General features: G+C 43.1%; 1 protein-coding gene across 1 annotated transcript; it reads right to left on the reverse strand.

The window, feature by feature from the left end:
• Positions 1-12,175: 12,175 nt before the first annotated feature.
• On the reverse strand, positions 12,176-16,751 carry LOC103645992 (wall-associated receptor kinase 4). Its single transcript, XM_008670731.2, has 5 exons — positions 15,687-16,751; positions 14,757-14,912; positions 14,088-14,111; positions 13,682-13,858; positions 12,176-13,470 (listed from the first exon to the last, which is right to left on the reverse strand). The coding sequence occupies exons 1-5, from the start codon at positions 16,687-16,689 to the stop codon at positions 12,260-12,262; spliced, it is 2,571 nt and encodes an 856-aa protein (XP_008668953.1). The 5' UTR covers positions 16,690-16,751; the 3' UTR covers positions 12,176-12,259.
• Between the last annotated feature and the right edge of the window lie 245 nt (positions 16,752-16,996).

The raw sequence follows: 16,996 nt of genomic DNA on the forward strand, positions 1-16,996 counted from the left end.
AATACGAAGGTCTTGGTACAATGCCGAAGATGTTAGCAGGAAAGCTTCGGCGTGGTTGCAGAAAATGAAACCGACTTAAAGATGAAAAGGCTATTCAGACCTCGATAGATTACTATAGAATTATTATCAAATGTAAAGGGCATGAATGTAATTTTGTATGGGCTGAGTCCCGTGCCTATAAATAGGTGAACAGAACCCCCGTACTGTTCACGCTGACTTGGCATTCGCTTTTTGCGTCACGCTTGTACTGTCATATCCTTCCAATTGAAGGTACACTTGTAATTCAATGATATTTCTGTTTATGCCTGATAATAATATATAATTGTTCATGTTGTCTTTTATATTCTTTATATTTCATCCTTCGTCATTGTTTAATGAATTTATGAAGGTACGTCCTTCATAACCTTCGTCCGTAAACCATTATATCCTAAGGGAAATAATGCTTCGGAGGACGAAGGACTTTAACGATTAACATTTTCTATGTTGCCTTGTTCTTAACTCATAGCACTTGAGAACAAGTCCCCAACAGCATGCTATGAATGTGGCCAAACCGGTCATTTCATAGCGGATTATCCTAACAAGAAGGAACAAGAAGCTAAGAAGGAATACAAGAAGGACAAGTTCAAAAAGGGGGGCAAGACCAAGGGACACTTCAAGAAGAAGAAATATGGTCAAGCCCATATTGGTGAAGAATGGAACTCCGATGAAGAGAGTTCTAGCTCCGAGGAAGAGGAAGTGGTGGCAAACGTGGCCATCCAATCTACATCAAGCTCGCAACTCTTCACCAACCTACAAGACGACTCCTACACTCCAACTTGCCTCATGGCAAAAGGAGATAAGGTAACCTTATTTAGTAATGATTTTCCAAATGATGATGATGATGAACAAATTGCCATGAAAAATAAAATGATTAAAGAATTTGGCTTGAATGAATACAATGTTATCACCAAATTAATGGAGAAGCTAGATAAAAGAAAAGCAACTCTTGATGCTCAAGAAGACTTGCTTATCCTTGAAAAGGAAAGAAACCTAGAGCTTCAAGAATTGCTTCACAATAAAGATGAAATGCTAGATGTCTTGACTAAGGAAGTATCTTTAGTCAAGATAACTATAGAGAATAAAGATAAAGAAGTAATTAATATGAAAACCTCTATAGCTAATCTTGCAAATGAAAAGAATGCACTTGAAGCAAGCATGTTAAGCTTGAATGTTCAAAATCAAGAACTTCAAGTGCAACTTGAAAATTGCAAGAACATCAATGCCTCATCTTTAGTGCTTGAATCTAAGTCTAGCTTAAATGATAATTCTTGCAAACATTGTGCCAAATATCATGCTTCTTGTTGTCTAACTAACCATGCAAGAAAGAATAGCCCATAGGTGAAGGTCAAAGAAATTTTGAAAAGATGCTCTAGCAATGATGGGTTAAAGAAAGTTGAACCCAAGTACAAGTCCCTTAAGCCCAACAATGGAAGAAGGGGGCTTGGGTTCAACTCATCCAAGGAAAACCCTAGCACAGTGCATAAGGGGTGGAGATCCCCCAAGTTCATAGAGGGAACCACCCTATATGATGCCTTGGGGAGGATTCACTCCTCAAATGACAAGTCACCTCAGGTAAAGGTTAACTTGAGTTCCACAAAGAGTAAGATGAAGGAAGTGGGATCCTCAAGTGGACAAAAATCTAATGCTCCCATTTCCCACTCATATCTTTGTGATTATATGTTGACTTGGGATTTAGGAAAATTGGTTGTGAAATATGTGGGTGCCTACACTAAACGAAAAGTCATGAAAAGAAGTGTGTGGGTACCCAAGGCTATAACTAACACTGTAGGACCCAATTCAATTTGGGTACCTAAAAGCATAGCCTAAACTTGTTTTGCAAGTCTACTCCTCTGGTGGGTCAAGTTGGGTGCTTGACAGTGGATGTACAAATCACATGACCGGGGAGAAAGACATGTTTCATACATTGCAACTAACTCAAGAAGCACAAGAAATTGTGTTTGGAGATAGTGGCAAGAGCAAGGTGATTGGTATTGGTAAAATTCCTATCTCTGACCAACAATCACTTTCAAATGTTTTATTGGTAGATTCTTTAAGCTATAATTTGTTGTCCGTTTCACAACTTTGTGGAATGGGTTATAATTGTTTATTTTCAGATGTGGATGTGAAGATCCTTAGAAGGGAGGACTCCTCAGTTGCCTTTACCGGTCGCTTGAAGGGCAAGCTTTATCTTGTTGATTTCACAACAAGTAAAGTGACGCCTGAGACTTGTTTAGTGGCAAAGTCCGACAAGGGTTGGCTATGGCATCGCCGGCTAGCCCATGTCGGTATGAGGAATTTGGCCAAACTTCAAAAGGATAATCACATCATTGGACTAACAAATGTTGTATTTGAGAAAGATAGGGTTTGTGGCGCATGCCAAGCAGGAAAGCAACATGGAGTCCCACATCAATCAAAGAATGTGGTCACAACAAAGAGGCCATTGGAGCTTCTTCACATGGACCTCTTCGGACCTGTGGCCTACATTAGCATTGGTGGTAGTAAGTATAGTTTAGTCATTGTTGATGATTTTTCTCGATTCACCTGGGTTTTCTTTTTGAGTGATAAAGGTGAAACTCAAGAAATATTGAAGAAATTCATGAGGAGAGCTCAAAATGAATTTGAGCTCAAAATCAAGAAAGTGAGAAGTGATAATGGGACGGAATTCAAGAACACAGGTGTCGAAGAATTCTTAGGCGAAGAAGGAATCAAACATGAGTTCTCGGTTCCTTACACTCCACAACAAAATGGTGTTGTGGAAAGAAAGAACCGAACTATAATTGAAGCTGCAAGAACCATGTTGGATGAGTACAAGACACCAGACAACTTTTGGGCAGAGGCGGTCAACACCGCCTGTCATGCAATCAACCGTCTCTATCTTCATAAGATCTACAAAAAGACTGTTTATGAGCTTCTCACTGGTAACAAACCTAAAGTTGATTATTTTAGAGTATTTGGTTGTAAATGTTTTATTCTTAACAAGAAAGTCAAGAGCTCAAAGTTTGCTCCTAGAGTGGACGAGGGCTTCTTGCTTGGTTATGCATCAAATGCGCATGGATATCGTATTTTCAACAATACCACCAGTCTTGTTGAAATAGCGATAGACGTGACATTTGATGAGTCTAATGGCTCGCAAGGGCATGTTTCTAATGTCACTGCAGGAAATGAAGAACTACCTTGTGAAGCCATAAAGAAACTTGCAATAGGTGAAGTGAGACCTCAAGAAAAGGATGATGAGGAAGGAACTTTCTGGATGACCAATGAGGTTGTTGATGTGGGTGCAAAGGTGGTGAGTGACAAAGTCTCCACCCAAGCAAACCCATCAACCTCAAGTCATCCAAGCCATGAAGAAAATCATCAAAGGATGACAACAGTGGTAGAAGATGAACACGAAAGCATTGATGGTGAAGTGCCTCTTGATCAAGTGAATGATGAGGAGGAGCAAATACAAAGACAACCATCAGTGCCTCATCCAAGAGTCCATCATACAATTCAAAGGGATCATCCGGTGGACAACATCCTGGGTAGCATCAGGAGAGGGGTAACGACTCGATCTCGTTTAGCTAATTTTTGTGAATTTTACTCGTTTGTTTCCTCTCTTGAGCCACTTAAGGTTGAAGAAGCATTGGGTGATCCGGATTGGATAATTGCCATGCAAGAGGAGTTGAACAACTTCACCCGGAATGAAGTCTGGTCCTTAGTCCAAAGACCCAAACAAAATGTGATTGGGACTAAATGGGTCTTTAGGAACAAACAAGATGAACATGGCGTGGTCACAAGAAACAAGGCACGGTTGGTTGCCCAAGGCTATACTCAAGTGGAAGGACTTGATTTTGGCGAAACATATGCGCCGGTAGCAAGGTTAGAATCAATTAGAATATTAATTGCATATGCTACTAACCATGATTTCAAGCTATATCAAATGGATGTCAAGAGCGCATTTCTAAATGGACCACTACAAGAGAGAGTATATGTGGAGCAACCACTGGGTTTTGAAGATCCAAAGAAGCCAAATCATGTTTATCTACTTCACAAGGCACTCTACGGGCTTAAACAAGCCCATAGAGCTTGGTATGATTGTCTTAAAGATTTTTTAATTAAGAATGGGTTTACAATAGGAAAAGCTGACTCTACCCTATTTACTAGAAAAGTTGACACTGAACTATTTGTGTGCCAAGTATATGTTGATGACATTATATTTGGTAGTACTAATGAAAAATCTTGTGAAGAGTTTAGCAAAGTAATGACGAACAGGTTTGAGATGTCTATGATGGGCGAGCTTAAATACTTCCTGGGATTTCAAGTCAAACAGCTCAAGGAAGGTACTTTTCTATGCCAAACCAAATACACACAAGATATGCTCAAGAAGTTTGGCATGGAAAAGGCAAAACACGCCAAGACTCCAATGTCATCAAATGGACATCTCGACCTAAATGAGGAAGGTAAACCTGTAGATCAAAAATTATATAGATCAATGATAGGATCACTGCTTTACTTATGTGCATCTAGACCTGATATTATGTTGAGTGTTTGCATGTGTGCACGTTTTCAAGCAAATCCTAAAGATTGCCATCTTGTAGCAGTTAAGAGAATTCTAAGATACTTAGTTCACACCCAAAACCTAGGATTATGGTATCCCAAAGGCTCCCTTTTCGATTTACTTGGCTATTCTGACTCAGATTATGCCGGTTGCAAAGTAGATCGAAAAAACACTACTGGGACTTGCCAATTCCTTGGGCGATCCTTAGTATCATGGAGTTCCAAGAAACAAAATTGTGTTGCACTTTCCACTGCAGAAGCTGAGTACATAGCAACTGGGGCATGTTGTGCACAGTTGTTATGGATGAAGCAAACCCTTAGAGATTTTGGTTGTGAGTTTAACAAAATTCCACTTTTGTGTGACAATGGGAGTGCCATAAAACTTGCAAACAACCCTGTGCAACACTCTAGAACTAAACATATTGACATCAGACACCATTTCTTGAGAGACCACGAAGCCAAAGGAGATATCGAATTGTTTCATGTGAGCACTGAAAATCAACTAGCCGATATCTTCACAAAACCACTCGATGAGACTAGGTTTTGCTTTCTTAGGAGTGAATTAAATATCTTGGATTCTCGTAACTTAACTTGAAAACGGTCACAAAAATTGTTTGATTCACTATTTTTGATTGATAGTTTTAAAGCTATGTGATGATCTTTCAAAAACTTGGTGAAAATGTTAAAATTCGAATGCATTTTAGTGTTAAGATTTTTTTTTGGGGGCTCAACTGGCTTGACCAGCTGAACTTTCTAGTTCAGCTGGAGGAGGCCAGCTGAACTTCGGAGCTGAACTTCAGCTCAGCTGCTTTTAACCAGTTTTTACCAGGACCATCCTGGTTAAAACCGGTTGAACCGGCATAGTGGACCGGTTGAACCGGTCTCTGACCGGTCTGTCCGCGCAGGTCTGTCCGCGCAGGCCTGTCCGCGCAGGTCTGTCAGCTGCACCTTTTTTCAGTCGCGCAACATCTTTTTCTCTATTGACCGGTCGCTTCCTCTTCTGCTGGCAGCCTGGCGTGCAATTTTTTTTATCCGGTCACATCCTGCAGGGCGCACAACATTTTTTTTGAACGGTCACTTCCTCTGCTGGGCGCTCAATTTTTTTTGGTTGCTGCCGCTCAGCAGGGTCTGCGCGCGCCACTTTTTCTGTCCGGTCGCTTCTTGTCAGCGCGCCAGAATTTTTTATTTGAGGGTTGTCTGGTCTCAACTTTGCATGCAAATGTCAGGGCGCCATGCAGTATCCGCTGTGCTCTAGCGTCAATGCGCGCACAGTTTTTTTTGTGGTGTCCGGTCAACAGCTGCTGCGCATGCAGGAATTTGTTTTTATTTGTTCTATCCGGTCACTTCTCCTCTACTGGGCGCGCAACATTTTTCTTGGATGCTTCTGCTCAGCCCGCGCGCCATGCTGCAGCCTTTTTCTCTCTGTTCGGTCACTTCTCCTCACAGCCATGCATGCGTGTCAGGGGCGTCAGCGTTTTTTTCGTCCAGTCGCTTCCAGCAGCTGCGCGCACATTTTTTTTACAGCCACACTCTACTGCCGTGTGCGCAGCCTTTTGTTCTTGTGACCAGTCGCTGTGTCACCCGCGCAGCAAGGAAACTTTTTTTTTGTCACTTCCGTGCAGCAGTGTGAGGGATACAGGGCGCGCAGAACTTTTCTTTTGCGCAGTTCTTTTTCTTTTGTCGTCTGGTCTCATCTGCGCAGACACTTGGTTTTGTTTTTTTCGCATGGAATCTCTGCAGTACACTTTTTTAGAATCCTGCGTCAGAAATTTGAATTTTTTGGCATCTTCCCTCTGCTGTTTCTGGCTCTCTGGCCACACTGGTCAGAACCAGCTGAACTGGCCCATGGGGGCGGTTGAACCGGTCCTGAGGACCAGCTCAACTGCCTATATATATTTGACACTCCCCTTCTCTTCTCCCACTTCATTCACTCTCGCCTTAGTCGCTTCACAACCTTTAGAGCCTCTCTTTCACACACCTCAACCGGTTCACAGTTTCACCACCTTTTTAATCATGGTGCGTCGTCGCAACCCTTCAGTGATTGAGTTTAGCAGCGACTCGGACGAGATTCAGGAGGAATCTCCCGTCCCCTCTCCTCCGCCTCGTCGCTCCCTCTCTAAGAGAGGACGTGGCTCTGGTCGGATGGATGGCGAGGGCTCTTCCATGCCCTCGCAGCCGACTTGCGGGAGACGCCAAAAGGTTGGCGCCTCTCGTCCTCGTCATAGCACGTCTTCCTCTGGGTATGCTCCCTGCCAGGAGGAGGATGGGGCTTTCGACGACTTCGTCGACCTTCCGGCGCCTGATGCTCTCTACGTCACCGGACTGCACATGCATCCGGCGAACGTCAGCCGCGGTCCGCATGAATCTCCCGTCGACTTCACTCTGAAGGGAATAGACACCCTTCAGCGCCTGAGGTTCACCAACCCTACTCTCACTCCTCGTCATCCTGGTGTCCAGGATCCTCGGTTCTGGAATCTTTTCCAGGCTGACTTCTACAATTTTGTCATTCTTTCCAAGAAACACTCAGTCGTTAGACATAGGTTTATTGACTGAGAGGGTTGTGAGAATATGGGAGATGCTGACATGTCGTCAGCTCTCGTAAACTTAGAGAGAAAGGGGTTACGAAACATTATGACCATGGAATACCCCTGGAACGATGAGGTGGTAGCTCAGTTCTATGCCACCCTCTGGATAAAGAAAGTAGATGAGGAAGCCGATGGGTATGATTACCCAGTCATGTATTTCTTAATCCAGGGTAACTGGCACAAAGTCAGTTATCGTCGTTTTGCCCATATTCTGGGCTTCTCTGATGCAGATATTCAGGGCAGCAACATGCGAGTGCATGACATTCGGCTGCCCATGCGGGAAGAGACGGAATTCATTCATGTCTCTACTGAGCGGGAGTTCTGGACAACCGCTAACATGCATAGGTACTACAGGTACCTTAATTCTTTGTCCCGGATGACCGTTCTCCCGAAGGGCGGAAATCAAATGAACGTCCTTGGGGAGAGTCGAGTCTTCCTCCTCCTCCTTGCTCCAAACAGTCTCGCCCGCATCAATGTGTTTGATATGATCTGGGAAGAGATCGTCCGTGCTTCCTGGTCTCCTCTCAGAGGGTGTCTTCATGCACCCTTTATCATGAAGATGATCGAAGTGGTCACCCAGACCCACTTCGAAAAACCCGTCAAACACTCCCGCTACGTACCCTACTGGGTTGATTCCTCCAACCCAGCTGCTCGTACGAAGCGGGCTCCCTCACGGTCTGGAGGCCCTGCCTCCTCCACTGAGCCACCTCGCCAGCCTCCTCATCATCCATCCTCCTCTCCCCCCGCTGCTGCCTTGCGTCCCTCTCCTGGCCGCGGATCTCCCATGCCACGTGCTCGTGGTCGTGGTCGAGGTCGTGGCCGCGGGATGGGTGCTCGCTTGGTCCATGGGTTTGCGACATTTTTCTCCATGTGCCGCAACATTTCTGCTGATGTCCATGAGGTGGCACGGCGTCAGCGGGAGACTGACGACAATTCTTCGTCGTCAAGCTTCATCCATGGGCATGCCTTTTGTCCCTCGTTCGCCTGATGTGCCTCTCCATCCTTCTCCCCCGGAGATCAATGAGTGGCACCAGCAGGCCTATGGGGTGCCTTTTATGTCTGCAGACGATGACGAAGAAGAAGCCTATGTTGATGATCGTGAGGAGTTTGCCCCGCCTCCCTACCATGGGGATCCGGGTCAATCATCCTCCCACCCTCCGCCTCCTTACCCGGGTCCGGGACCCATTCCTGGTGACCCTAGGCCATCCGGCTCTGGTTACCACCACCCTCCACCTCCTCCTGATCATCGTACATCTTCGGCATCTGTTTTTTCTGCGGCTGATGAGCCACCTCGGGACTCCACTTTTGAGGAGGACGCGATGAGGACTTTTTTCCCTGACTACACTTCATATCCTCCATCATATCCTCCGTCATATCCTCCTCCTGGAGGATATTGATTCTTCTATCCTTGTCTCTCTCTCCGTTTTTGGTACTTGTTGCCAAAAAGGGGGAGAAAATCCAACTTCTAGTTTGTGGTTCTTTCGGTTTTCTTTTTGGATTTTTTTTTGGCCACTGTTGTGGCTTGTACCCTTTTTACCATTGTATGAAATAAAACTATTGGATTGTTATTCAAAGTAATATGATGGTCTTCTGGCCATCATCTTTTGTCCTATCAGTTTGTAATGTCTACTCTGCTATGAAGTAAAAATAATGGGTTTTTAGAGATAGTCATGTGCATCACAACTCCTGTTATGACACTCTTGCACCCCTCGGATGATTGTATTTAGTATGGTTGTTGTCACTATCTCTAAATGTGTTGCTCACATGACATATTATGTCAAGACGTTGGATTCACAATCGTGCACACATTTAGGGGGAGCCATCTACATACAATCATTCAAAAGAAATTTTCTATTGCAAATATATATCTTTTGACCTTAATTGTTTTTGGCATCAATCACCAAAAAGGGGGAGATTGTAAGTGCAATCAACCCCAAGTGAGGGTTTTGGTGATTTAATGACAAAACAAATAAGGGTACTAACAGTTTTTGTTCTCAGTGTTTGATTAGAAGGAAACAGGAACTTAAGGAAGCACCAAGGACTTCATGCAACGGACGTATAAAATTTATGTAAAATCTTGTGTTGCATGATGTAATTCTTCCTTGTTCTTTTCCGCACAGGTACAGGTGTTTGCTATAGCTCAAGTCCTCTAATTCAAAAGCTATTTTTGAAAACAAAAAATCACTTTAATATTATTTGGCTGACCATGGTTTGGGTTGAGAAACCTAGAGTGTTCTTGCTGAAAAGCAGCTGAACTTCTTCAACTACAGCTGAGCTTTCCAGCTGAACTTAACTTCAGCTGTGATGAGCTTCTTCAGCTGCAGCTGAGCTTTTCAGCTGAGCTGGACTTCAGCTGAGTTGAACTTTCAACTCCAGCTGAACTTCAACTTCAGCTATGGACCTCTCTGACCATACCCAGCTGAACTTGCCCCAGGGCAGCTGAGCTGGGGTTTTCTCTCCAAAACTCTCTGGTCTAGACCAGCTGAACTGGTCCTGGGGGGCAGCTCAACTGGTCTCTAACCCTCTGACTTCTGATCTGCAGTCTGCCAGTCAGACTGGCAGTCAGGTCGCTAGGGGTGTCAGGGGGCGGTTCAACCGTCCTAGGGGGGCGGTTCAACCGGTCCTGGCCTGTCTGACCCGCCTGCAGGTCAGTCTGCCAGTCAGTCTAGCAGTCAGACTGGCAGACAGACTGCTGACCTGTCAGGGGGCGGTTCAACCGGTTTTCAGCGGGGTTTTTGGTCAAACGGCTAGTTTTTGAGCCGTGACTATAAATAGACCCCCTCTCTCTCTTCTTTAATACGGCTGAACACTCACTCATTTATTGCTCACCTAACTTGAGACAAAGCACTCATCTCTCCATCTCTCTCACACTTAAATCTTCCTCAAGATTCAACCTTGTTGGAGGAGCTCTTGGGTGTGAGGTTTGTGCTTGTGCTCACGATTTGGTTTTCCTCTCCCATCTCTCTTACAAAGACTTGAGCTTGTGCAAACCCCTCTTGTGCGTTCTTGGTGTTCTTGAAACCCTAGGTTTCAAGATCTTTGAGGTTGCTTGGGAGTCTCCAAATTTGTGGACGACCCTAAGAAGTTTGTATCACCCGCTCTTTGAGCTAAGATAAGAAGAGATTGCCTTGACCTTTGTGGTCGGCTTTTGGAGGATTAGGTTGAAAAAGACCCGGCCCTTTGTGGGCTCCTCAACGGGGAGTAGGACACCTTTGTGGTGTGGCCGAACCTCGGATTAAATCTTGTGTCTTGTGTTCTTGCTTGTTTTGACTTGAGATATTTTTACTTGCAAGGTTGACATAAAGATTTTTCCGTAGAGCTTATCTAGAAGTAAAATAGCCTTTACATATTCATCTTTTCATCCTCACTTAGCTATATCTTACTTCTCTCAAGAACTTGTGAAATACTTTTTCGAGTAGATTTTAGTCTAAAGTTTATAAAACAGTTGGATTGGTTCAGAGTGGTTCAACTTGCGCACGTAGCTGTTGAACCGGCCTGCACCAGTCGAACTGTGTATCTAACAATCTTTCGAAGTTTGTTGTGAAAATTTTCAGATTAGCCTATTCACCCCCCCCCCCCTCTAGGCTACTTTCAGAGGCCCTAACCCACAAATAATCGCTCTAGATGGTTTTGAGTCTCAACCACTTTAAACCCCGTGGGTAGCGTACTCCATACGTGCCCCCCACGTCCTGGGCATGTGTCCCGTCGGTCCGCAACCGTGTCAACGACATGATCCACTCCACCATGTCCTTGCATCTTTTAGTATCCCAGGTGTCAACCACCATGACAAGTCATCCGACTTCTCTAGTCCCTCGGTTAAGACTCGTGTCGACATGAATCAGTCCATAAGCCTCAAACTACATGTGTCTCTCTTCTGTGGTAAAGCTTCATGCCTAACTTTAATGAAATATATATGGAAATATGGCAATGGTAGTTTGATTATATTGTTTTTATTAGTACTTCTTATGTGTGATTTGTCATTCATGAATAAATAGTGTGTGGTTACTAGGCAGACAAGATGTTTGTAAGGCATGACTTACACCAAATTCTAAGAACATGAGAACTAGAACTACCATTTTATTTTATTTTTTCATCTAATCCAAAATCTAGTCTGTAAAGACTTATTAGCAATTAGTTCTTAGTAGTAGCCTAAAGCCATAAACAAAGATTGATTTGAACATTTTTACAATAATTAATCATAATTCATAATCAAATGTACATAGTCAAGAAGATCATCTTGGCATATGAGAAGAAGTATTAGAATTTTGTATGGTCTAGTTCCTCTAAGGTCATATATATATATATATATATATATATATATATATATATATATATATATATATATATATATATATATATATATATACACACTAGGTACCTGAGATTTGGGGAGGGATTGTTATAAGTTCTATGGTCTAGTTTCTCTGAGAACATATGTACAAATTCTAATGGAAAATTAAATCTCAAAGCTGCAATTCCTAGAAAAGACAAAAAAATAATATTGAGGAGTTTCTAGTTTGAAAAACCCCTAAGGTAGTCAAATAGTTTTTTCTCTTCTCGTTGTTGCCCTACCGCCAGAGTCTCTGTATCCCGAACATCCGTGTAAACTAGCGGTTGGGAGAGCATGTCTTTGAAGCCCTCGTTCTTGCAATCATGCACAACAAAAGAACGAATAAGGTTTTTAGAAAGCGCTTTTCTCGTGACTATGTCCAACTTCTACGATGGATCGTCTTTCATCCAAGTGAGGCGGTGCTATGTCCCAATGTATTTATATATCATTAGTTGCTCTAAGTTCTTTCACTACTCATCAATGACTTTGTACCACCATCAACAACATCGTCTTCCTCTGTGGTCGAAAGGTATACACCATGTGATTAAATGTTTTTGTTCATGCTGATTAATTTAATTATTATAAGCGCTATGATTACACTGGCATTTACTGTTCACGTTGTTTAATATGACTAGTCTATGGGCTATGTTTATACTAGTATTTATATTTATGTTTTTAATTTAACTGGTATACGAGCTATACTTATATTAGTTTATGAGATTGTCACAGTATATGTGTTCTGATTTTAATATAAAATTTGCTTATTTTGTCAACAAAAAGATGACATTTTGGCCTCCATGCTACATTGTGTGCTTACTTCTGATGACTGCAAACTGGGAATTGATCTGGACTCATGTAGATGTTTCTCTTCTTGTTCACTGTTTTCCTGTATCGATTCATCTTTTATTCCGACAGCCTGGTCTATGGTGAATGACCTTCTTAGCTCTTGTAAAACAGAAGCCACCACCACCATGGCAGGCCGTTCTTCTCCCTTCACGTTTAAGCATCTCACTGAAAGCTCTGCAACGGCATAACATTGGTCTTCACCTGCTTCGGCCAAAATGTGTGGCTCTATCTCCTGAAGTAGGCGCCCTTTATTAAATAGAACCACCAGATGCATAGCCAAGTTACATGAATCTTCCGGCCTTGCTGCAGAAATAGGTTTTTGCCTGGTCAACAGTTCTGCAAGAACGACTCCGAAACTGTAAACGTCACTCTTCTCGGTGAGTTGGCTGCTTTGGAAATATTCGGGATCGAGGTACCCAATAGTCCCCTGAATAAGAGTAGTTATATGGGTTTGATCAAATGGGACTGATCTTGATGCACCGAAGTCTGCTATTTTAGCCACGAAGTTCCCATCCAACAGAATGTTGCTTGATTTGATGTCTCTGTGTATGATAGGTATAGAAGACGCGGAGTGCAGATAGGCAAGTGCGTCTGCAGTCTCTGCAGCTATCCTTAAGCAGTCTTCCCATGTTAGAGGGCGAGTTGCATTTCTGTTGTGGATGTGCTGGAAGAGTGTTCCATTAGATATGAACTCATAAACCAGCAATGGTACCTGTGTCTCTAAACAACATCCCAAAAGCTTGACAACATTTGGGTGATCAATCTGTGACAAGATGGCAATCTCATTGACAAATTGCTCCACTTGGCTCTCATCGAACACCTTGGACTTTTTTATGGCGACTACAGTTTGATCTGGAAGAATGCCCTTGTACACTGTGCCTTGTCCACCTCGGCCAAGTATTCGACTCTCGCTATAGTTGTCAGTAGCAGCCTTGAGCTCTTCCGCACTGAATATCTTTGATGAATATTGGTCCTCGCCTTGAGATGTGATTGTTGAAAATCTCTGCTGCAGGAGTAAGCCACCATTCTTCCTGAATAATTCCGCTCTCTTTCTTCCTAGCTCTCTTTTCTTTACTGCCCAGCAGTAGCACGACGCAGCAGTGGTCGTTGTAACCATAAGCACAAGACTTACACCTGCATGTGTGGGAGTAACACTACTGAGACCACTACAAATAGGACTGAATGACTGATGAGTGATGACTGTTGAATTGATTATTTTGCTGCAGATTGTGCATGGTACAAGATTACTTGGCATGTTTAATCTTTTTTGAAGGAGTTTGTTGATTAATATGCATTGATGTAATGTGGTATGCATGTGCTATGCATTGAGGTTTGTTGAAGTTACCCAAAACTGTGTCAAGAGGGAAGTGCTTTTGACAGCTAAAACAGCAGCCTCTACCGTTTTTCCTGCCATCGCCACTCATCCCTTCAGGGCAGGCGCACGAAACAACTCCTTCCAAATCAATGCAATACTTAATGTATGTACAAGGGTTCTTTTCCGGGTGATCACACACGTTGATACCTGATAGATAGCCAAGGATCATCAACGACGTCTCAAAGGATAAATCAATGTGCATTAGGATAAATCAGAATGAAAATTAAAACTGTTAATTCTCTACTCCAATGCATCCCAATACATGTGGACCAGAGTGAATTGAAGTACTGCTAAACAAATCTCAAAGGATGATAGTCATGATGAACTAATTGATTCGTACACTCGTAGCAACGAACAAGTTATACAGAACATGTACCTTGAGGTTGTTGTGAAGGAGAAACTGCAGCATGAAAGAACATTCATTGTTAGATCTTTCGTTAGTACCTCTAAATGTAATCAAGGAATATATAGGCATATATCTCCATTAGTTCAGGATTTACCTTTCATATAGAAATTAATACCTTGAACATTAGATGAGGTAAGTGCAGACAAAAAAGTGTCAATAACCTCCCTTATTTTTTGTATATGCCTTTTGAGCATACAGTAAATTTTAGACATAAATAATAATATTTTATTGAGCTTAAATGACTTTTTTTGGTATTGTGGTAACTATAAGGTCTAAATTCTTATTTTAATAAAATATGAAGTAGAGTTTTCATAAAAGGTACCATAAGAAAAAGACTTATTGGTTTTTTTATAAAAGTTGTACAAACTAATGAGACTAAAATTTGAAAAATCAATGACGTCATGACTCATGAAGCTTGAGTTATGGTAAGAGCTATTGTAAGCTAAAACTTTAACTAAATGTATATTGAAATACGTGGAGGTGTGGTATAGAAAAAGAAAACATATAGATATGGATGGAAAAAATACACACTACTAATGATCATACTCCGAATATTCTAACTTGTGCAATGGCATGGGTTGAGAGATTATAGTTTGCTATAAATTGACAATTGAAGTTTGAAACGTAGAACATTATTACCAGGTGTCGCAAGAGTGGTGTTGCAGCCTGTTCCTGTCCTGTAACCGTCACCAATATTATTCTCGGGGCAAGAACAAGTATAGCCTCCCAAAGTATTGTTGCAGAGGTTCTGATAGGTGCAATTATTACTATTGTAATTCCGGCATTCGTTGATATCTTGACAAAGGGAGCAACACACTTCGTGTCAGAAAGCAAGGTGAAAGTATTTGTCTCCATAACAGACAATAAAACTGTACTACGTTACAAATGAAAACTCTTGTACGAACCAGACTGAAAGAATAATACCCCTCCCTAAATTAAAATTCGTTTTAGCAAATTAGTAGGTTTATACAATATTTGATGTATATTTTTTGCTTATGTGTACGAGAGACATTAAAGAGTAGAAGAAGTGAGCTCTCGTGAAAGAGTCGGCTGCTACAAGGCTACAAGACGAAAGGATGAAAGGAAAGAGATAAGAAATAATCTAATAGCCAACCTTATAGCTCACTATTTTTGGTTCTAGATGATAGGACAATGATTTAGAGCCTACTATGAGTTCTATTATTAAACTTGCTCTAAAGGATTGTCGGGAAAGGGCAAAGTGAGAAATGAAATAAAGAAAATATAGGATAAAGGGCATGTTTGGTTTAGCTTTTTGTGACGAGCTTTTCTAAAAATCTAGATTCTTGGAAAATCTAGCTGTGAACTTGAATATCGTGGGTCTGATGTGCGAAAGAAGATAAAGAGATTTATAGGGTTTAGAATCTAAATGACGAATTCCTTTTATCATCATGACTCGATAGATTTTGTGTTTACATTGATTTAGATATTTTTTTACGAAAACGATTCTCACTAAGGAACAAAACATTTAGCTGCTAGAAGCTGATTCTGACGGCCTCAATCTGATTCTAAGCTCAAACAAACACCCAAATAATGAAGAAGAAATTTCACCTTGGCATCCGTCACTGACGTACGGATTCCCGTCGTACCCGCTAGGGCATTTGCAGAGATAGCCCGCTCCGGTGGGCGCGTCGACGCAGGTGCCGTACTTGCACAGTTTCTCGAAGGTGTAGCTCTGAGTTTGCTCGCAGCTGGTGCTCCCAATCGCCCAATCCAAAACCATCCTGCGCTCACCTGGTGGCAGCAAGGCTGTTTTTAGCGGCCGTACCTCATCGCCACTGAACGTGAAGACCGTCTCGTCTTTGTCCAGGAAGAACGCGGCGCTGCAGGTTCCGTCCTCCTCGCCGGTGCCGTTGGCCGTGGTCCTTTCGAACGACAGGCTGAACGCCTTGGCGCCGTTCACCTGGTCCATGGGGGCCTCGCAGCAGGCTTCCCCAAGGCAAGAGCCGCTGATTTGGAGGGTGTTGCACGTGGTGGTGCAGCTGGTGTATAGCGGGCTGGAATCACCGGGCACGATGAAGAAGTTAGCCATGAGCGTGCGGTTGCAGCCGAAGTTGACCAGCTTGTTACTCTTGGAGAAAGTGAAGGGCGTCCCTTCCAAGCTCCAAGTGAACGTCGTCGTCGTCCCTTCCGAGCTCTTGGCGCCGGTTCCAGTGTCCGGCGTCGGCTTGCCCTTGCCGTCGTAGCACACCTGCGTGATGGGCTCCGCGAAGACGACCACGTAGCTGCCCGACACCGACACGAAATCGATCATGTATGCATCGCCGCCGATGGACAGCATGGCCTCCCTGTTTGGCCCGCACGTCACCTCGAAGCCGGGTAGACGCGACGCGCCTCTAGATCTTGTGCCGAAGGGCTCCGGGATGTTGTCGCACGTCATCGTCCTCCTCACACCACGTGGCTGGACTGGTGGCAGCGCCAGATCCTGCGAGTGCGCGGCGCGAGGCAGGGTAGAGACGAGAATGAGCGCCAGGGCGAGTGGTCGTGCAACCGCGTCAGCGGCTGATCGGCGGTTTCTTCCACGCGGCCGGCATGCCGGCGAGCGAGAAGGCATGCAGGGAACTGCTAAGGAATCATTTGCTAGTCTGGACTCTGGTCTCTGCTGGACGTGTATTGTTGCGTGATTTTCGTGGATTTCTTTCACGGGCATTTATCCATTTATTTTTGACGAATTAGAATTTACTTAATAAAATAATCTATTTAGTTTGAAATTTAACATTTTATCACTATTCAAAGTTTAGATATAAGTTTATCTTAAATTTATAGGGTGGAGGATGAGAAATGATTTTATGTATCACTAGAATTTGTTTCTACTCTATAATTTCTAGAACGTTCTTCGGCTCATATCTTTATATTAAAAA

Source organism: Zea mays, chromosome 2 (genome assembly GCF_902167145.1).
Source record: "Zea mays cultivar B73 chromosome 2, Zm-B73-REFERENCE-NAM-5.0, whole genome shotgun sequence".
NCBI lineage: Eukaryota > Viridiplantae > Streptophyta > Magnoliopsida > Poales > Poaceae > Zea > Zea mays.

Bases quoted from the DNA above. Each gene is read 5' to 3' on its own strand.
- LOC103645992 (XM_008670731.2), bottom strand. From the start codon at position 16,689: ATGCCTTCTCGCTCGCCGGCATGCCGGCCGCGTGGAAGAAACCGCCGA. The intron at 14,112-14,756 runs GTAATAATGTTC...TTCATGCTGCAG, and splicing joins CACCACTCTTGCGACACCTG to TTTCTCCTTCACAACAACCT. The intron at 13,471-13,681 runs GTAACTTCAACA...CCACACATGCAG, and splicing joins CCCTCTTGACACAGTTTTGG to GTGTAAGTCTTGTGCTTATG.